Genomic DNA, 22,397 nt, shown 5'->3' on the forward strand with positions numbered 1-22,397 from the left:
GGCTCAAGGTTGACTCAGCCTTCCATCCTTCCGAGGTCGGTAAAATGAGTACCCAGCTTGCTGGGGGGTAAATGGTAATGACTGGGGAAGGCACTGGCAAACCACCCCGTATTGAGTCTGCCAAGAAAACGCTAGAGGGCGTCACCCCAAGGGTCAGACATGACTCGGTGCTTGCACAGGGGATACCTTTACCTTTACCTTTCGTAAGCATCTACACTCCACTTTTTGAATACCAACGCCTGGCCTCAACCAGGGCCGGGGCCTTTTGGGTCCTGGCCCCCGCCTGGTGGAATGAGCTCCCAGGAGATCTCAGGGCCGCGATAGAGCTGGCTCAGTTCCACAGGGCCTGCAAGAAGGAGCTCTTCCGCCAAGCATGTGGTTGAGGCCCAGACATGGACATAAATGTCATCTTGGGCCCCTCCTCTAAGCTAAGACACCCCTCTGCCAGTCGGACAATAGCATCATGGAGCCGGTTGCAAAATGTATCTATTTACTTTTATTAATTCTGTAAGACTAGAAATAAAGCCCATTTTATTTTTTAATATAATGGGCGCTTGGGCCCTGTCCCCGGGGAAGCCCTCTCAGGGCGAAGACTTCCCGGGGTTCTGGGATGCAGGGGCGACTGGCCCACGACCTGGGGCATTCTCCCGGCCTCGGGCTGGTCTCCTGGGGCCGGGAGAATGTACCCTCCCCATCCTGCAGTGTCCCAGGGCCTTCTCCCGGCCCCAGGAGCAGCCTTGCCGCATCTGCGACGTGGCGAGGCTGTTCCTTAGGCCGGGAGAATGCCCCCACTGATGGCAGGCCCCCACCATCGCCAGGGTTCCCGGGGCAGGAAAGGAGCAGGCGTCCCTGCTCCTTTCTGAAGGTAGAGGTCTCACCGTGCAGGCTGCCAGCTCAATCTGCGTGGTGAGTCCCCAGCCAGACCCTGATTGGGACCTCCGAGTTTTTATCCCGGACAGGGCCCGCCCTAACTCCTCCCCAACAGCCCTTACCCTTTTATTGAATCCACTCCGCAGGAGCGGTTTAAGATGATGCTATTATTGGATTGTTTTAACTTCCATGGTATGGTTTTAATGTGTGTATACTATTTTAGAGCCTCTTGTGGCGCAGAGTGGTAAGCGGCAGAAATGCTGTCTGAAGCGAAGTCCATGAGGTTGGGAGTTCGATCCCAGCAGCCGGCTCAAGGTTGACTCAGCCTTCCATCCTTCCGAGGTCGGTAAAATGAGTACCCAGCTTGCTTGCTGTGGGGTAAACGGTCATGACTGGGGAAGGCACTGGCAAACCACCCCATATTGAGTCTGCCATGAAAACGCTAGAGGGCATCACCCCAAGGGTCAGACATGACTCGGTGCTTGCACAGGGGATACCTTTACCTTTACCTTTACTATTTTAAACTTGTGAGCTGCCATGGGACAGCGATGCCTGGAGCGGTGGGATAAAAATCAAAAGTATAAATAAAGAAATAAAAATATAGTTCAATGAAAGTGCATGCAGTTGTGGTATCAGTGGGTATCAGGTGTGCAACTAGTGTCTTGAGGACACAGCTTGGCCGTGCTTCGTATGTGACTGAGGGGGCAAAGTCCAACGCATCTTTTTCTAATGGTAGCATAGGTCATTCTTCTTCTGATGCCGTAGGCAAGCTGTCTCTGGTGGCCCTTCTCCTCTTTGTGTTGCCTGCTCAGGTCTGAGAACTCAATTAGAGAAGATGTCAAGGACCTAGCAGAATATAAATGGCTGATGATGAATGGAATTCAGCTACAAATTATATGAGAAAAGTTTGAGTCCAGTGGCACTTTTAAGACCAACAAAGTATGTATATGTTTATTTATCATATATATGACACAGTTACACACAGGAAACATACATAGATATAGATATAAAATACATAACCAAATTGATACAACAGGTATGCAGATCAATCGGGCAATCCCCCTAAATATTAATAACTAAATTTTTAATCTACTCTGATACAGCTGGGGAGAGTTCAAAGAGCTCCATCGCAATCTTTTAAATTATATGTTTTAAATATTGTTATCCGCCCTGATGCTTACATCCCTTACATTCCTGTGACAGATGGGAAACCTTTTGGCAGGCTGCACCCAGTCACATCCAGGTCCTGGTATTTTGCCCCGTTTCAACAACCGGTCCGCCCAGCTGCCAAAGCCTGTTGATTTTCTGTTAGTTGTCTTCCGTATTTTATGTGACAAGTTAAATCCTGTGGGCCGCTCATTGGTGTTTATCAGGTTATGGATATCAGTTGGAACTGATTACGTCCATGTTCACAACTATTTCCCTAGGGATTCTGTCATTACAGGATTTGTGCAAATCTTAATGCTGGATGTCTGGATCGTAATCTGGAAAGGCCTGCATCAGCCATGTCCTTGTAGATGGGCAACTCGCTGTTTTCAGTGTTCTATCTATATGCTGTATACTCCATCTCCCTGCTGTGTACTCCATCTCCCTTGGCACCCAACCTACTAGGCTAGACTCCGGTCTTTGCCTGGCTTTTCCCCTCAACACAACCACTTGGCCGAGTAGGTGCAGCCCAGGACGGCACACAATAGTGTTTATAGCTCAAGGTCCTTCCAGGGTAATGCCAAGGTACTTAGGTGTATGGTTGTGTATAAGTTGAGTACCTTTTAGGTAGACATACAATTCATTGTTGGCAAAATTGTTATTGAGATAGAAAACAGGAACATTCTGTTTTTCCTGGACTTGGGATAAGCCACCATTTACTGCAGCTGTCATCCAAAATTTCAAGGTCCCTAGTCAGTATTTCATCAGTCTTTTCAGTTGATTTGTGCCTTACTGTAATTGCCATGTCATCTGCATAAGCAAACTTCCTCTGATATGCCTGAGACCATAGAGATGTATAGATTGAAAAGAATTGAAGTGAGGACTGAGCCTGGGTAAAGCCAGGTGAATCTCATGCTGGCCAGGGATGACCAACTAATTAGTATTCACAAAGTGGAGAGCCCTGTGGGAGGCATAGGAAGTTAGACAGTTCCTGAGATATGCTGGACCCAGACTTAGAATCGCCTTAAAGGTCAAAACCAAAACCTTGGACGTGATCCAGAATTCAACTGGCAACCAGTGCAGATGACCCATCAATATTTTTTACTGAAACCTTTCCAATTTGCCCTCTTAAATTTTCATTGTAGGCCTGGAAAAGATCAACAAAGTAAGGTCTTAAAGTTGGTAGACTGTTGTGGGGAGAGGAAGGGAAGCCACTTAGAGACTCCTTCAAGCAGCGAAAAGCAGAGTATAAAACCGACTCTTCTTCTTTAATCTGTCATGCACCTTAATGCATAGTTTGTTTGTTTTTAAGCTCATATCCTTGTGTTAAGAAAAGGGGAAAATAGCATGTTACAATTCTGATATTTTCTGCGTAATAACCCTTCCTTATCAACATGATCATACAGGACACTAATCAGCTTACATGCGTGTGCTTGTTGAGGGCACAGTGAACCAGGAAAACTTTAGAGGCAGCCCGAGACGAATTGGAGACACAACGGATGTGATTGACTGAAAATATGGCAAAATATGGGACCTTATTAGTAAAACTAAGCTATGAAAGCTTAAAAGCCTTACTAGATTATTCAGAATCCCTAGCAATGTGTTTGCAGAGGACTGCAATGCTACCTGTTAACACAATGCTTGTGAAGATTGCCTTGTATAAATGTCTGTGTGTATTGTAAACATGAGTTCATAAAATGGCTTGGGAAGTGTGTTGGAAGCAAACACACAACACCCCCCCCCCACACACACACAAACAGACACACACTATTTTGTCGTAATAGGGAAGGAAAATTACATCTTACAGAAACTTGTCTCAATTACGGTAGCATTTGTCTTGTACATAACATGAAGTACACAGTAGTAAATAAGCCTACGGAGGCGTAACCACAGCATTTTAAAGGTAGTTACGTATAAGAACAAGTCATGGCAGGGAAGGAAATGAAAAGTTGTGAAATTACTGTGGGATAAATCCAGCTCTGGATATGTGAAATATGATAAATTCATCATTGTGGAACCGGTGCAGTCTCAAATGGATTCTGCATGTGTGAAGGCCTGGCTGAGAGCCAGTTTGGTGTAGTGGTTAGGAGTGCGGACTTCTAATCTGGCACGCCAGATTCGATTCTGCAATCCCCCACATGCAACCAGCTGGGTGACCTTGGGCTCGTCACGGCACTGATAAAACTGTTCTGACCGGGCAGTGATATCAGCGCTCTCTCAGCCTCACCCACCCCACAGGGTGTTGTGGGGAGAGGAATGGGAAGGCGACTGTAAGCCGCTTTGAGCCTCCTTCGGGTAGGGAAAAGTGGCATATAAGAACCAACTCTTCTTCTTCTTCTTCTACTTCTTCTTCTTCTTTTTACAAGGGCAGAGTCTGCACTTTCTTTATTCCATTGTCAATCCTGTTGAATTCAGATCGCTTGATTCTTCCTCTCCCCCCCCCCCATTGAAACAGGAAAGTGTTCTGCATGTGGTTAGGGTAGTTCAGAAGGGGGGGGGAGCCAAGTCTCTTTCTTTCTTTTCTTGAAGAGGGGGGGGGGAGAGGAACCAGGCAGTGAGCGTCTTTCTTTTCTTGGAGGGGTGAGGGAGAGGATCGAAAAAGGCAGAGGAGGGAGGAAAAATCCAGGACCGACAGAAGTTGAGAGAAATTAGGGGCTTCTCCTTTAAGGCCAGTGTGTCACATGACCAGGTGTAGCCTATCAGAGGTTCTCTACCGCGGAGCTTTCTTTCCCAATCCGGATATTGAGGATTAAAAGCACTCTAAGATATCGCACAATAAAGGTAGGGTCACTCCGGATCAATCCTTCTTGCTGCAGAAGGAAAATTTAAATCGCCCAAAATCCAAATGGAAATCGCATTCTGTGTAGAGAGCAGGGACTGAATCGATCTGGGGTTGGAATAAATGCTCCGTGCAGTTTACACCAAGATTTTAGAAATCCAGAACTTTGCTATTGACCACTGAATTAAAAACAAACAAACAAACAATCCCTGATTTGCTCTTTGCGTGTTGGATTACAATTGACTGGATTTAGCCCCATCACCACTTCCACAGTCTTGTGATATGATATATACAGTTCTTTCTAATAGTCTCCGACTAATGAACCGAAGCTTTACAGAAATTCACGGACTAATTGGGAATGTTTCCATGTTTGCTTTATAAACAGGGTTGCTTAATAATGAAATCAGCAAGTTGCTTAGATCTTGTATGGTCAGTGATACTAGAAACATTGTTAAAATCACACACTTTAAAAAATGGATTTTCTTCAGGGGACAATTTCTGTGACTGTATTGCATCAGGCACGTGTTACTTTTTTTGTGTTTTGGTTTGGCTTTATTAAGTTTGCAAGACCTGAGCAAGACTATTCATGATAGGGCATTTTTGGAGGTCATTCTTCCATGGGGCTGAAGGGGCGGAGCTGAAATTCTTGTTCAGCAGCACAAGACATTCTGCCTGGTAACGTTGGGTGGGAGAAGCAGCAGACCTGATAAAATCCAATAATTCTGGTTGCCGTCCTTATCAGCTAAGACCACTGTTGCAAGAATCAGCTTATTGGGATAAAGGTAAAGGATACAGATGCTGATGCTTGCACAGAAGTATAGCTAAGCTTATTAGCATAGTAGCATCACCACCTCTGGGCAGACTTAGAGCTCATTTTCATGCACTTGTGAGGTATGATGTTGTAAATTCTGGGCGTATAAGGAAAGAGTGTACGCCTGTGTCAGGGACTGCCTCTGGCAAACCACCTCTGAACGTCTCTTGCCTGGCTGCCAGTCAGTCTTAGGATCTTCTGGCCATGCTACACACATCGTGCGATAAATAAATAATCCTTATTGGTTTGAATCCTGCCGAAAAATCTGGTATTGCTCTTGCTGCGATATGTTTATTTGAGATGTTCTGATTTATTCCTATGTATTTTTTTCCCTGTTTAATTTGTAAGCTGCTTTGAGCATCCATATGGAAAAGCGGCATACAATATTTTGAAACCTCACTGTCTGGTAAATATGCATCTCTTTTATGGATGGGAAGCAAACACCAATTTTCAGCAAAGTTGGTGAAGTCTGGTTGGGGTTTTTCTGTAAAAAGAGAAACAAGCTTTCTTAGATCTTTTACTCATAAACGCCTTGAGGGACATTTCACGTTTTATGTCGAGGAAGACCAGGATTGCCACTAAGTCCGTTTCAAGATCAGAAGCTGACTTGCATGAAAATGTTCTTCACCTAAAGGATAAGTGAGAGAGCTTGCGTGAGATCTTAACTTGTGCTTTCGCTTAGCATATGGCTCCTACATGATCAGTGCCATCCTAAGCAGAGCTGTATCCTTCCAAGCCAGCTGAAGTCAGTAGGCTTAAAAGGTAAAGGTATTCCCTGTGCAAGCACCGGGTCATGTCTGACCCTTGGGGTGACGCCCTCTAGCATTTTCATGGCAGACTCAATACGGGGTGGTTTGCCAGTGCCTTCCCCAGTCATTACCGTTTACCCCCCAGCAAGCTGGGTACTCATTTTAATGACCTCGGAAGGATGGAAGGCTGAATCAACCTTGAACCAGCTGCTGGGATTGAACTCCCAGCCTCATGGGCAAAGCTTCAGACTGCATGTCTGCTGCCTTACCACTCTGCGCCACAAGAGGCTCTTAGAACGACATAATTCTGCTAGGACTGTGTTCACAGATGGTCACATGGGTAGGTTTTGTGAGCAGGATTATTTTCCTAGTACAAGTTTGTCCTAGTGACTCCAAAAACCAGCCCTGGGAGCAAGTTCTCTAACAAATATCTTTATAGGCAGAATTGGCTGGATGGCTGGATAGCCCCTGGAATTAAAGATGATCTCCAGATGTAACAGAGTTCAGGTCATCTGGAGAAAATGGCCCCTTTAGAAGGTGGACCATATGGGTTTATATCCCTCCCGTCCCCAAGTCCCACCTTTCTCAGACTCCAGACTCAAAATCTCTAGGTATTTCCCAACCCAGAACTGGCAGCCCGACTCAGACTCAAGGACCAGCTTGTGCTAAGAAAATAATGGAACTCTTCCTCCAGGCATTTGATGGAGGCCAGTGAACTGGCAACATCTGTTCGGCCCTCCAGAATCCCCTCCTACCAGATATGCCCATGGGCCACAATTCCAATCCAACCACTCTACTGAGTTATGGCCAGTGTGTTATTAGTTAAATAGTAAATCATTAAACGTTTCAATGATGTTGATGCCGTTGTTGTTAATACTGTTACAATTGCTGAGTTCATGTACACCTGTCATATTCCTTTCTTGTTTCCTGTCATGTTGGATTCCATGTTTCCCATCAAGTGCCCTGAGCCACAAGGAAGGGCGGTATAGACATGGGAGAAATGGATGGATGGATGGGTAGATTGGTTGATTGGTTTTCATTTTTCTGGGTCTTGGCCCATCCAAATCAAGGATGGAGTTGGGAGTGCCCTGCTAATGTCTCTGTTTCGAAAAAGAATTACTATACCTGTTGAGGTAAATATATCCCTTCTGCTATGCATGTCTTTGTGGACCAGGTTATCTTACTGTTGCTTTATGGCTCCCTCTCCTGGATAGCCCAGGCTAGCCAGGTCTCATCAGATCTCAGAAGCTAATCGGCATCATCCCTGCTCAATATTTGGATGGGTGACCACCAAGGCATCAGGGTGAGAATGCAGAAGCAGGCCATGATAAACCACCTCTGAACGTCTCTTGGTTTGAAAACCCCTTGGCAGGCTTTCTCAGCCAGGGTTTTGTGACGTCCCTGGAAGGGTTTCCCAAATAAGGTGGGAGTTAATTAATTTTGTATAGATTTTTTAGATTTGTTAAATATTTATTAGGTGATAGGACCATATATGATCAAGTCGACTTCCCTCCAATGGGCCAATGACAGGCCTGGAGGGGTGGGAAGGGGAGGGACCCTAGGTGGGCATGTACACAGCAATGCTTCCCAACCATATTTGGCATGATTGCGCCACTTCTGCGGTTTCTCGGAGCCTGAAGAATGTTTCGGGGGTTTCTCAATGGTAAAAAAAGTTGTGAAAGGCTGCTCTATGGGGTGATCATGAGTCAGCTATGACTTGATGGCAAACAGAAAAGGTTCCCAGTGTCCAGGATCTGCCAAGGTACAGTGCTGATTCAGTAACATGTATTTGTTTTTATATATAGTGGAAGATGGAATATTTTGTGCGGGTGTGTATGTTTCCCTTTATAACTGCTCAGCGATCGTAAGTTTTATTCGACTGGTCCATGACCGTAATAAGTGATTGATTGATAGACTGCAACCATTTCTTGCATCCACAACCAACATTTATGAGTAGGTGTGCATGTGAAAGGAGCTCTTTAATATTTTAAACTCTTTGTGTGTGTGTGTTGTGCCATCAAGTTGCTTCCAATTCCTGGCAACATCTCTATGACCATTTAAGCACTGAGAAATTCACTGCCCCAGGTCCTGTGCAGGAGCATGTGGGTGCAGGAAGAGGTGGGGCAACCTGCCACAACTAAAACTCCAGCCAGCATCCCGGCATGAAACCTCCAGTGCGTAAACGGTCATTAACAGGTTTTCTCAGGTTTTGCAAATGGCTTCCTTGCCTGATTTGGATCATCCTCTTTTCATGCTGCCTTTGGTTCTTCGTAGCATGATTGTCTTTTCACGTGACTCTTGTTTTATGACCAAAGTATGATAGCCTCAGTTTAGTAATTTTAACTTCTATCGCAGTGGTTCTCAACCTTCCTAAATTCTGTGACCCTTTAATACAGTTCCTCATGTTGTGGTGACCCCCAACCATAAAACTATGCAAGTGTTCTTTCACAGAAATTAAACCGAAACTGACCAATGGCGTGAAGATCCATTGTTTATGATTGTATATAATCCCCCCCCCCGGAGTTTCTCAGTTCAGTTCTGCCTCTTGTCCCATCATGCCGATCTCATTCTTTTCCACTGCTCCAGACAGATAACACTTTATCTCAATCTACTCCGCAAGTCTATTGTGTGGATGGCACTCCCTCCGGTCAAGCTGCTCACCCTGCCATGACCCCTGTGAAAGGGTCGTTCAACCCCCAAAAAGGTCCCGAAGCCCAAGTTGAGAAACACTGTTCTAGGGAGAGTTCTTGATTTGATCTGGAACCCAGTTATTGTCCATTCCGCCTGGCCGTAGTATTGATAAAACTTTCTTCCAACACCGCATTTCGAACTAAACTCCTTTCTTCCTGTCATCTTTCTTCATTGTCCCAACATTTGGGAGGGGTGGCTCTTGGTCAAATTTGTGGCCTCTGTTTGTGCCTTGTCAGAGGGCTGAATTGTGCAGCTAGGCTGTAAATCGCTTTTTTAAAATGGCACCAACTTAGCAACTGTCAGTTTAATGTCTTGTTCTGATGAGGCACTCTTCCCTCTTTTCCTCTGCTACTGCTTTTTCAAGCATGTGAACCTTCATTTAAAAATAATCCCTCCAGGAACGCCCAAAGAATGCTGGGGGTGTTTTTAATGAGCCTGCCTCCGAAAGACGTGGGAACAGCATAACGTCAAAATGACTTACCGAAATACCCTACGCAGAAAGAGCTACTGTCTGCCTAGTCTGCAGGGGGTACCCGGATGTCTCATTTGTTCTTCAGAGATTTGTTTTCCCAGTACAGCCCTTATAATGCGCTGCCGTTTTCTGAAGGCACTGAGCATTTTGAATAGGCCTATCAGTTCTCCAGGGGGCATTCCGGAGCCCGGTGGGGCCGGAGCCAACGAGACTCCACCCACCTTTTAGAAATAGTCGGAATGCGCCAGGAAACGTGTGAAAGGGCTCCGTGGTGCCGCTGGGCACCCTGTTGGGGGCTTCTGCTCTAGCCCCTGCAAACATAGATGGTCTTTCTTTTTTCTTTTTATCCATGCAGTTCCTGGAATCATTTCCCGTCTTGTTCAGAGTTCATTAGCATTCACGCTGGCATCTTCCAAATTTTCAATGCTTTTCTTTTTTCTTTTGTTACGTTTTTGGGAACGATAGCGTTTTCAGCTTCTATTCCTTGTGAACTGGTGATTAGTTGCAAACTCCGATTACCCCCTTACGATTGTGGAGGGAAGTGTGCTGATAAGATGACAGTTTATCAGCATGCAACTTTATCTCGGCTGTTGCTGTATTATTTTCACATTTCTTGCAATAAGAGGGCGAACTTCTGAAGGGACCGGTGAATCGCGTTCCAAAAAAGCTGCACTTGCAAAGTCAAGATCCTTAAAAAAATTAAGGTGAATGCATTGAAAATCCTATAATGGGATGCATTAGATCTTATTAGGCTTTATTTCTTTGAATTCCTGTGAATTGCTTACCTCTCTTTTTCTTTGGTGCATTCTTTATACACTTCCCTCACTCACCTTATTTGTTCTGTAATAAATTGAGGATTTGAAATAAGGTTGCCAACTCCAGGTTGGAAAATTCCTGGAGTCGGAGGGAGCTCAGAAGCATATAATGCTATATGCATGCACTTTTCCCAAGGGAACTGATCTGTCATCAGGAGATCCAATGTAATTCTGGGTTATCTCCAGGCCCCACCTGGAGATTGTCAACCTTACTTTGAAATTGTGATAAAGCTGCATTAAAATAATGTGTCTATCCGCGGTTAAGGGCTTCAGTTTACTGCAGATCCAAAACTTTCCAAGAAAATCGGTGCGCGTGTGCGTTTGCACCCCCTGCTGGCAAAAACGCACATGCGCGGCAATGGGCCGCCAGCTCTCCCCCACCCCCGGAGTTGGTCCTTGACCACAAAAAGGTTGGAGACTGCTGCTTTAGAAAAAAGGTAGTCATAAAGGTTTTAAATAAATAAAATCCAGATTCTTCTACCCAGGAATCTAAATTCCATTAAGCTCACTGCAGACTAAGTGATAATTATTACACAAATTATGCAGATGGTTGTTTGATTAGTACAATCAATGAATAAAGAGATTATATAGATTTTTTTAAAGCATTTATCTTTATAATCATGGCGGGGAAGGCTGAAACCTTATATCGGTGTGTGTTTATCAGAAATCCTTGGAATACACTATGCAAGCAAAGGTCCCACAATCATCGTCATCTTTATTTTTCTAACCCGCCCTACTCGTAAGGCTCAGGGTGAGTGACATCAATCAGTAAAGCAGCCATAGATAACATTAAAACTATCCTAAAACACTTAGAACCTTTTAGAACTTCATATGCACCTGCCAATTCACTCGAACTCTCAGCAGGGTTTCCAATCTTTGGATGGTATTGCCATTGCACTACAGAGGCATTTGTGGTTGTGTACCACGGCCCTTTCCCTGAACAGTCTGTGCAGGGTGGAAGGATCCTCCACCAATGCATTTCTAGGAACCATAAAGATGACTCAGAAGACTGCCATTTCCTTAAAATCAGAGTCCAGTAGCACCTTTAAGACCAACAAAAATTTATTCAAGGCGTGAGCTTTCGAGTGCAAGCACTCAGACCTTCCCGGTGGTTCGGCAAGCCTGATGGAGAGGGGGAGTTCGGTATCCCACGGGCGGGCCTGGTGGAGGGGTTTCCCCTCCCATATTATGTAACCATTGGGCTGCTAGTTGGGAGGGGAGCTCACGCCTTGAATAAATCTTTGTTGGTCTTACTGGATTCTGAATTTATTGTGCTACTTCAGACCAACACGGCTACCCATTTAAATCTGCCATATCCTTGTGAGTGCTCTCATCAACTGCTCTGCTATACCAATGTTTCACTCCCTGTCATTAGGGATTTGCCACTCCCTTTTGTCAGGAGTTTCACCAGCCGCAGTCCCCCCCCCCCCAGCTGTTTCCTCCACACCGTCTGTTTCAGTACCTTTCCTTTCAGAGAATGAAGACCACCCCCAGTCTAGATTCAGAGGTCACCAGCCCATACCTAAGGATCAGGGACAGCCTGCTCCGAAGTCCTGACTACCTGGCCAACCTGCAAACCAGCCTTTCTCATCTTTTTTACCATTGAGAAACCCCTGAAACATTCTCCAGACTTCGAGAAACCCCAGAAGTGGTACTCTTACTACAAATGCTTGCAAATAAGGGTAGAGTGCACACTATGGGAGTCTCCCTGTGCAAGGGGGCTGGTCCATATTTCAGAGCAGATTTCACATCAACATTTTAGAACCGTGTTCAGCGAGTTTCTCACTACCTCTTTTGATGATAACTTGCGGAACAAGAGGGTGCTGGTCCAACTAGGCTATGTTCTGTCTGAACAAATAGGGAGATACAGGTTTGAGACTGTTGTGCTAAGAGGCCATGGTAGTTCAACACCATGTATCCTAAGGGTCATTCATATAACAGGAGATCAACATCATGCCACCAGCAGGCTCCATAGAGTTTTTGTGTGCAATCATGAATGGTCAATTCAGGACAAATGCCTACAGGCAATTTTCGAGCAGTGGGGTTACCCTCAGGTGGGCCTTTTTGCAATGAATGATTCAAAGAAAGACCCTGTTCTTTTGCTTACTGGCAGGCAGTGACCCAGCTTTGATAGGGGATGCTTTCCAGATGCCCTGGGTAGGATGCTTTACAATAGACGGATAGCTTTTATTGTATTGCCCAAAGGCCTTCACAATGCGATAATAAAAATATAAAACAGATAACATTTGGCTCTGATCTTCCTTGGTGCAAGACCCACTCTATTGGACAATTAAAACAAACAAACAATGTATCATGCACTGTCATTTGCATGTATATCCAGTAGTAGCCTTAAAACAAACTTTCTCCTTGGTTCATCATAGAGCAGGCATGTTAGGGCATAATGGGTAAGGTCCTCTGCTTCCAGGTACCCCAGATATAGAAATGACGGGATCTTGAAATGCACAAGAACTGAGCAAAACCCGTAGCTCTAGGCATAGCTTGTAACCTTATACAGGTAAAAGCTATCACTAATGGAACAGTGGTAATATGTGCCAGGTGAGGTGTTTTTATGTGATCTTTAAAAAAATTAAACCAAGGAGCTGTCTTTGACTCTGAAATTATGAAGCTATCACTCGTAGCATCTATATGATAAATCCAATCTCGGAGATCATGTCCACTACTCCCATCTCTCAACAAGGCATCTTGTAGGAAATACCTTGACGGGATCACACTGATTTGTTCAGCTCTGTATCCCTCTAAATCCATCAATAGAGTCAAGCTCCACTGGCTAAAGGAGTCAGTATTCATTAGTTTGGCTTTCCCCCTATACTTTAAAGTAATTAGATTTGCCCTCGCTCTTGCAAAGGTCAGACTCAACCCAGCCCTCATAAAGGCCACTGGCATCCCTTTAGGTAGTGCAAAGATCCATCTCAATATAAGGTTTTATGCATTTCCCCCATTTCTAGTACTAAGCAAAGTCCTTGGGAAAATGATAGCAGAGGGGACAGAGTGCATCCCAGTAGCCCACAGCAGATTCGGTTTGCAGGACTGTCTTACAGGTTGGAGGCAGATCACGTCCAATTTCCTAAGAAAAGGATCTATTGACATGGAGACCATCAGTGACTCATCATAAGGTCTAGTGGCTTCACCTTTCTGCTTCAAAAGCGTACACTCAGATTTGAACTTTTCTCCTGATGCCCATGATATTTTAATGTAGACCTAAAAGCCTTGTATGAAGTACTCCTATTTCAGGAAATGGTTTCAACTTGAAACTTGGGTGTCTGCAAAGGGAGTTTTACCTATTACTCGCCTCTTATCAGAGCTATTTGAGCACCAGCTTTCCCTAGTGCTCAGGGTCTTGTCGGCATTTTCTGTCAGGGTGCATTTAGCTGCCCTGTTGGTATACCATGATTTAGTGGAGGATTTTCCTCTCTTCTCCCATAGACTGTCTCAGCGTTTCCTTAATGGCCTTGCTAGTGTTTATGCTCCTACCCCAATTATTGTCCCTCTCACTAGTCCTATCTACTCATGGTGCCCCTGTGTGAACCTTTGGCCTCATGTCAATTGGCATTGTTGACAAGAAAGGTGACGTTCTTGGTGGTGGTTACATTCACCAGGCAGGCGACTAAGTTAGTTGTCCTTTACCCCGCCCCCTTTCTTGAGGATGAAGGAGTTGTTCATTAGCATCTTCTGTGCAGCCACACATTCCCTCCCTCCTGACCTGCTGAGAGCTCTCTTCTTTATTTTGTTCCTCTTCTTTCTGCTAGTTTGAAAGTTTGCAGCAGATAAGCAGAAACTGAGGAGAAGGGGAAGCAACCTGGAGAACATGACCATTTTAGTAGGGAAAAGCCGTTGTATTGCTTTGGGGGGGGGGGACACTCTCAAATTTCATAAGGAGGCCTCTTCCCAATCCTAGTCCACAATCTACAAAGCCAGATAGCCCAAACGATTGTTGGATGGTACTGAACACAACCACTTAACTGAAGCGAGGCAAGTAGGGATCTAGATTGTTCATGATTGTATATAAATTGAGTTTTTCCCCGAGGTTTTTCAGTTCAGTTCTGCCTCTTGTCCCACCATGCCGATCTCACTCTTTTCTGCTGCTCCAAACAGACGAATGCTCTATCTTGATCTGCCCCGCAAGGCTGTTGTGTGGATGAAATGGAAGAGGAGTGATGTCGGCCACTTTGGGACCCCCCTGGGGAGAAGGGCCCTGCTGCAACCCCTGTGAAAGGGTTGTTTGACCCCCAAAGAGGTCCCGACCCCCAGGTTGAGAATCACTGTGCTTGGGCTTCCAGAAGTGTTTCTTAAAGAGCAATTTTGCTCCTCGGGCTACAGATGGCTTTCAGAAGTAGTACAGCATAGGAAAATTACTCTTTTCAAAAGAAAAAGTATCTACACGTTCCAATGGATGTCTGTAACTTAGCCAGATTAGAATGGGTGGCCATGCTGGTCTGAAACAGCAGAACAGTTTGAGTCCAGAGGTGCCTTTAAGACAGTGGTTCTCAACCTTCCTAATGCTGCGACCCTTTAATGCAGTTCCTCATGTTGAGCTGACCCCCAACCATAAAATTATGCAAGTGTTCTTTCACACAAATTAAACCGAAACTGACCAATGGCGTGAAGATCCATTGGTTATATATTGCATATAAATTGGCAGGCGCCTTCAGGAGGAGCAGCAACAGTGGCAGCGCCCTCCCTCCGCCAAGCTGCTTGCTCTGCCGCGACCCCTGTGAAAGGGTCCCTCGACCCCCAAAGGGGTCCCGACCCCCAGGTTGAGAACCACTGCTTTAAGACCAGCAAAGTTTTACCTGACAGAGTGTGCATGCACACAAAAGCTTACGCCTCAAATAAATTTGTGCTGGTCTTAAAGGTGCCACTGGACTCAAACTTTATTCTATAACTGAGTCAGACATTGATTGGGGTGGGGTGGGGGCAATAAATCCTCTGGTTTCACTTTGGATAAATAGGAATGGGTTTTTTATCCTGTCACTCTGTCGAATTGTTTTATCCTGTCACTCTGTCGAAGAGTGCTGTCCGTTCTGGCGACTGTTCTCAAGCAGAAGTCTTTCCCCAACATGGCTACCTGTGGTCTTTTAACTGGAGATTCTCAGGGTTGGACTTGGAACCTTTGGTATGCAGAACGTGTCCTCCCTGGCTGAACTGTGGCTTCTCCCTGGGGGAGGGGCTGTTGCTTCACCCCGATGAGGTGTCCGAAGTTCCTGACAGTCTCTCCGTTGTTCCAGTTAACTTTCCTCCGAGGCATCTGTTGACCAATAGGGACGAAGCACACCATTCCCTCTACAGATTAACAGTTGAGGGCTTATTTCTCAATAATTCCAGCCTTAGACTGACTTGCCAAGGCTGAAGTGGAGCTGCGAGGATCCATTGCGTATTCAGGGCTTAAACATTGATGAATTATACGCCGATGAGAAACATGTTCGTGGGTAAGTAATATTCTAAATTTCTGTGCTTTACTTGGGAGTAAGCCCAGGAACCCAGTGGGCCTCACTTCAGGCAGCGGTTCCTAGTTTGCCTGTATTCTCCTAAATGTGTTTTTCTTGGAAACTAATCCCTTGGTTTTAAATTGGTAGGATTTGCTTCTGATCAGTAAATAGGCTCAAATGACAAGCCTACAATCTCGAGGGCACTTACTTGAAATTGAGTTGTCTTTAAATCAGAGAGACTTTTATCTTCACAGTAAACGTTTTCAGGGACGGAGTTCGGATTGGGTGTCGTCGATTGGTACACTCTGTGTACTGTCCTCTGCCACAAAGGGGCATATCTGGTGCTGTTTACAGGGCTTCTGTAGCTCCAGTTTATACTAATGGATTACTATCTGCTGTGTTTTAGTTGGCGCCCTATCATTTAGATACGCTAAATCTTTTGTGTGTGCTTAAAATGTCAGTGGATTATCTATTTAGAATTTCTTTTAATTACAGGACTGGGATAAGATGTGTTTGAGAGGGAGAAATTGCCGGAGCCAATGGTTGTGAAAAGATCACATCACTTTCTTAAATGTAGCTTGTTAAGTGAAAACCAGTGTTAGAAAGAATATTTCATTTTGGCCAGTACGACAATAAGGCTGTTTGTATGTTTTGTTTTGTTTCCAGTGAAGAGGTACATGGCGCAAAAACCTGCTTAGTGGTTCATAAATGAATCTGCCTTCTGCTGCAGAATTTTGCCGCAAAATCCATAACGGTGCTTAAAATAAATTGGAAGGCTGTCTGATAGTTGACAAATGCCTTTTTTTCTGGGTACACAAGGAATAATATTTTTAAATTGTTCAGCTTGTAAAATATTCATGTGCCACCGTTTTTAACTGTACTCCTCCGGAAAAGTAATAAAGCCGTGAGGATGTTTCTGTCAGCGCGTGTGGTATTTCTCGCAGTATATAGGAAACACCAAGTTGTTTTAATTCTCTGTTTAAGCCTTTGTGAGCTTTAGAATAATTATTAACCAGCAGGAAGGACATTTCATACCAGATCATTATGGAATGCTTTGGGGTGGTTTGCTTCTTACTTTCAGCATTTTGGGGCCTTTTGGGTGGAAAATAAAGAATATTTGCAGTTTATGAGCGGAAGTTACCACATTGTTAGAGGAAAAGGCTATCTAAACATTTTCTTTTCTATTTTCTATTGCAATACCATAAAAGCCCCACCCCACCCCCAAATCCATATGGATCCCTTCTTTCCCATTTTCCCCCTTCTCTTGGAATATGGTGGCTGTAGTCCAGTTCTCCAAATCTGTGGGGCCTGTTTTTCATGTTATGCTAATTATTTGTTAACAAGACAAAACATAGTGTTGCTACTCTCCAGTCTTCCAGAATTGCAACAGAACTCCAGAGTTTAGAGATCACTTATCCTGAAGAGAAGGGTCATAGAGATCAGTTCCCCTAGAGTAGCCTTTCTCAATCTTTTTACCATTGAGAAACCTCTGAAATATTCTTCAGGTTACAAGAAACCCCAAAAGTGGTGTGATGGTGCAGAATATGACTGAAAAGCATAGGTGTGTACATGCCTACCTGGGGCCCTTCCTTCTCACCCCCTCCAGGCCCATCATTGTGGAAGGGCAGGTCAGCATGACCATATTTAGTCATATCATCTAATAACAACAACAACAATAGTTGGTTCTTATATGTGGCTTTTCTCTCCCCGAAGGAGTCTTAAAATAGCTTACATTCACCTTCCCTTTCCTCTCCTCACAACAGAGACCATGTGAGGTGGGTGAGGCTGAGAAAGCCCTGAGATTACTGAAGAAGAAGAAGAGTTGGTTCTTTTTTGTGGCTTTTCTCTCCCCAAAACAGTCTCAAAGTGGCTTACATTCACCTTCCCTTTCCTCTCCCCACAACAGACACCCTGTGAGGTGGGTGAGGCTTAGACCGTTTATGCACTGGAGGTTTCATGCTGGGCTCCAGACTGGAGTTTTAGTCGTGGCAGGTTGCTCCACCTCTTCCTGCACCCACATGGGGGAGCATTTGGCCTGGTGCACCTCATCCACTCCCTATCTGTGCTCCTGATAAGGGGGTGGGGCAGTGAAGTTCCCAGTGCATAAACGGTCTTAGAGAGCCCTGATATCACTGCTCGGTCAGAACAGCTTTATCAGTGCTGTGACAAGCCCAAGGTCACCAAACTGGTTGCATGTGGGGGAGTGCGGAATCAAACCAGGCTTGCCAGATTAGAAGTTCACACTCCTAATCACTACACCAAGCTGGTTAAAAATATATATAAAATTTAACTCCAATCCATTTGGGAAACCCTTCCAGGGCCATCAAGAAACCCCAGGGTTCATGAAACCCTAGTTGAGAAAGCCTGCCCTAGATACTGGACTCTATGACATTACACCCCACCGTGGTCTCTCCTCTCATAAAAACCCCATCCTCCCCTGGTTATGCTAAAGTAGCAATTTGAAGCTCATGATTATTCTTGCTGAAACCAAATAGATAAGCAATACAATGATCAGTATAACCCCTAAATTCCCACCCCCAGGCACTCAGGAGAATATTCCAATTAGGAAAAGGTGGCCTTCCCCCGTTCCTAGGGGGAAGCACATGAAACAGCCCTGCTCCCAGGTGTACATTACATCACTCCTGCAAGATTGACCCAAGATGCCGATAACGTCTAAGCTCTCTCTCTCATGGTTCCATCTCCAAGAATGATAATGTTGATGATGTTAGCCATTCAATCAAATCCAACTTTTAGTGATCCTATGGCTGATTTCCCCCCAACTTGCACTGCTTCTTTGTCAACCTGGTTTCCTTTTTCTGCTCACCGATCTTAGCATCATTGCTTTCTCCATTGAGTTGGATCGCACCATGTGCCCAAAGTTAGTGAGCTGGAGTTTCTTAAGTAAGTACGTTCTCCAGGAGTGTAAATCGGCAGTGAGATTGCACCTAGACATATATACCAGAAGCAAGCAACAGAGACGGTTCTAATCAGGTAGAGTTTCCCAGGGCATCGATCGTTAACAGACGTCCGTCCCCCTGCCCTACATTTGCAAATGACAATACAGTGAAAATTGTGATTATGTGAAAACTATGATTATGGATACATCCACAATACATGGCAAATGACCATATGAAATGACAATGGCAGGAGGCTGGCAGACAGACAGATCCTGACGTCAGGTAAAGGTAAAGGTATCCCCTATGCAAGCACCGGGTCACATCTGACCCTTGGGGTGACGCCCTCTAGCGTTTTCATGGCAGACTCAATACGGGGTGGTTTTCCAGTGCCTTCCCCAGTCATGACCGTTTACCCCCCAGCAAGCTGGGTACTCATTTTACCGATCTCGGAAGGATGGAAGGCTGAGTCAACCTTGAGCCGGCTGCTGGGATCAAACTCCCAGCCTCATGGACAGAGCTTCAGACAGCATTTCTGCTGCCTTACCACTCTGTACCACAAGAGGCTCTTTCTCTGATATCAGAGGGGACTACAATATGGTAAACAACAGTATTCAAGTCCTATGGGATGGGCAGCTGCATTCCAACAAGTTTAGCTCTGCTGGGTGGAAAAGGAGCCTACTTTCTTCTGATTGTCCTAATAGCCTAGATCAGGGGTAATCAACCTGTGGTCTTCCAGGTGTTCATGGACTACAGTTCCCATGAGCCCCTGCCAACGTTTGCTTGCATGGAATTGTAGACCATGAACAGTAGTTCAGTAGTTTGATTTTCCTAATAGCCTGAAAGAGACAGCCTCCTCTCCTAGAGTTCATTAGTAGGTCTGACTGATGCGCACCCTAACTACTCTGCTGACTTTTATTAATGTGGTGACATTATTTAAAACACAAGCTCCAGTGACACAGCATCCTGCAGAGGATCCAGCACCTAAAATTTGGGGAAGCAAACACTACATAGTACCAGACTGGGGGGGGGGGGGGAAACACCACACAAGGAAAGTTAGCTATATTCATGCTGTTTCTTTCCATTATTATATGATAGATGATTCAGAAAGTCACCCTTCCAGTGACTCAATCTCTTCTGGAAAGAAGTAGTTGCTGCTGGAATTCCTGATGAAAAGAACACTTGTGTATTCATCTCTGTGGTGTATTCATACCTGGGCCATGAAATACAGCACTTTTTTGGGAACGTTACATAAACTTCCTTGTTTTAAACTGCGCACACATTTGGAATGTGCAAACAGTTCTGAAAGAGAGCTTGCAACCATTTCTGCGTAAGCAGGAAGCCCAGTGTTTACATAATAATCAATAGCCATGGGGCATAAAGACCAGCAGTGACATCTTCTACGAGCCTTGGGTTGAGCTGGAAGGAGAAACTTGGATCTTCTGTTACCAGTGTCCATGAGTGTCCAAAATACAGAATGGTTTCGGCTTCCTTTGTAGCAAAAGAAATTGGCTGAAGTTCTCTCTTTTCCCTTCTCAGCTCTGCTGGAACACATGTGTATCTGCTTGGGAATGGCAGAAAGAGAGAATGCCCTGTCCTATAAGGAGGTCAAGAAGGCAAGATCATACTGCAGTAACAAGCGTAAGGGAGTGGTGTGACAATCTGGGAACTGGTGTGAAGTGTATGTGAGCAAAGGACCAGAATGCATGGAAGAGGAAGGATGAGCTGAGAGAAAAATAAAATATGAGGAAGAGTGAAATGTAGTTGATTTAGGGATTTTTGTACTTCTCGGATTCTGCCATCTCGGGGCAGTGTATAGCTAATTAGGTAAAATGGTGCTAGCACCAACATAAAGTGCTGAGGTGAATAAAGTGCCTTCCAGGAGCAAGTTGGAGGGAGAAAAGGGGGGACAGAGGGAGGGATGGGAGGAAGACCCAGCGTTTTAATATTGATGTTATCCTGGCTGGCATCAACCATAGGCCTGGCGGAAGAACTCCATCTTACAGGCTCTGCAGAACTTGCCAAGTTCCAGCAGGGCCCTGATCTCTCTCAGAAGCTCATTCCATCAGGCAGGAGTCGGGCCGAAAAGTCCCTGGCTCTGTTTGAGGTCAGGTGAATTTCTTTAGGGCCAGGGATGTTTAACTGTGCCATGGTGATATGCTTTTCCATGGTCAGACCACTATGCCCTGAGGGCTCGGCTAAGGCTACCACCCCTCCTCAGTTGGGCACTGAACAGATTTTAGCTTGTCTATGGAGACTTACGCATCTGATTGGATTCCTGAATGGTCTGTGGGACCCAGTGCCTCCTGGCACTTCTCTAAATGGCCTGGTTGGCGATTGGCTTGATAGAATGCTGGTCGCCATTGATGAGGTAGTTCCCTGATGTCCTCCCTACGCCTGTCTCAAACAAGCCCCTTGGCACATCAAGGAGCATTGTGGCAAGAAACGGGAACTGAGATGACTAGAGCAAGTCTGGAGGAAGAATCACAATGAAGCCTCAAGAACATCTTTTTATTATTATTATTATTATTATTATTATTATTATTATTATTATTATTATTATTATTATTATTATTATTATTATTATTATTATTATTTCTATTTCTATTTCTATTTTTTTTAATTCTCTGTCACTTCAAAATCAGCTCATGGCGAGTTACAAAGTCTTATAAAACCCCATTAAAAGCCCCATTAAAAGATAAAAAAAAAAAACCCAACATGGCGAAAAACCACCCCCCACCCATCCCTTACTACAGGAGGGATTAGAAAGGTCAATGATGTACTACTCCTACCCAGGTTGGGGGAGCATTGATCTACCTCGCCTGGAGCTCATTCCACCAGGCTGGGGCCAGGACCGAAAAGGCCCTGGCCCTGGTTGAGGCTAGGCGCGCTTCCCTGAAGCCAGGAATGACCTGTAAGTTGTTTCCCACAGAGCGTAAAGCCCTGCAGGGGGCATAGGGCAAATATATAGAATGTAGATGAAAGCCTATGAAATGGCGGTGAAGTCAGTAAACCCAACTTTTACTCGACTACCATTGCATCTGCAAAGTCATGCCCGGCACAGTTGTTTAGGATAGTTTGATTACTCACTGCCTTGGAAGAAGGACACCAAAACAGTAGTCAATCAGATATCAGCTGTGAAGCATTTGTGAGTCATTTCACAAAGTCTCAACATTCAGCCATAACCCCCCTGCCAACCTTAGATACAGAAAGTGAGCTAGAGGCCCCTTGACCATCTCTGGAGAGAATGCTGAGTAACGTCAGATGACTCACGCCGACTGAAGGAGGCAGGATGCTAACAGTCCTTTCTCCAATCCTATTTAATATGTTCATGTGCCCTCTTGCCCAACTAGCATGGAAGTTCAGCCTGGGATGTCATCAATATGCAAATGACAGCTCTTCCTCCTGATGGATGACTATCCTGACTCTCCCCCAAAAGTATTAGGCAGCTGCCTGGGAGCAGTGATGAAATGGCTCAAGCAGAGTCGTCTGAAGCTCAGTCTTTCAAATATGGAAGTTCTGTGGCTGGGCAGGAAGGGACCATTTGAGGAAGCATGTTTGTCCACCTGGATGGCGTACAGTTATCAATGGCTCACTCTGCCAGGAACCTAGGCATGATCCTGGATGATTCCCTTTCAATGGAGGCCCAGGTCATGAGAGTAGCATGGCTGGCATTATACCACTTTCACCAAGCCAAACTACTAGCACCCTACTTGGCCCCAG

General features: G+C 45.1%; 1 protein-coding gene across 7 annotated transcripts in view; it reads left to right on the top strand.

Moving 5' to 3' along the window:
• ZNF385B (zinc finger protein 385B) overlaps positions 1–22,397 on the top strand; it is a 281,902-nt gene that overhangs the window by 82,989 nt on the left and 176,516 nt on the right. The window contains exon 1 of one of the 7 annotated variants that reach the window (XM_077319564.1): positions 15,624–15,780. The exons of the other annotated variants lie outside the window; for them this stretch is intronic. Coding sequence (XP_077175679.1) covers positions 15,747–15,780 — 34 coding nt within the window. The 5' untranslated portion in view covers positions 15,624–15,746. Of the gene's footprint in view, positions 1–15,623; positions 15,781–22,397 lie in introns of those variants that run through there. 7 annotated transcript variants of the gene reach the window in all.

The sequence above is a fragment of the Paroedura picta genome, chromosome 2, assembly GCF_049243985.1.
Source record: "Paroedura picta isolate Pp20150507F chromosome 2, Ppicta_v3.0, whole genome shotgun sequence".
Taxonomy (NCBI): domain Eukaryota; kingdom Metazoa; phylum Chordata; class Lepidosauria; order Squamata; family Gekkonidae; genus Paroedura; species Paroedura picta.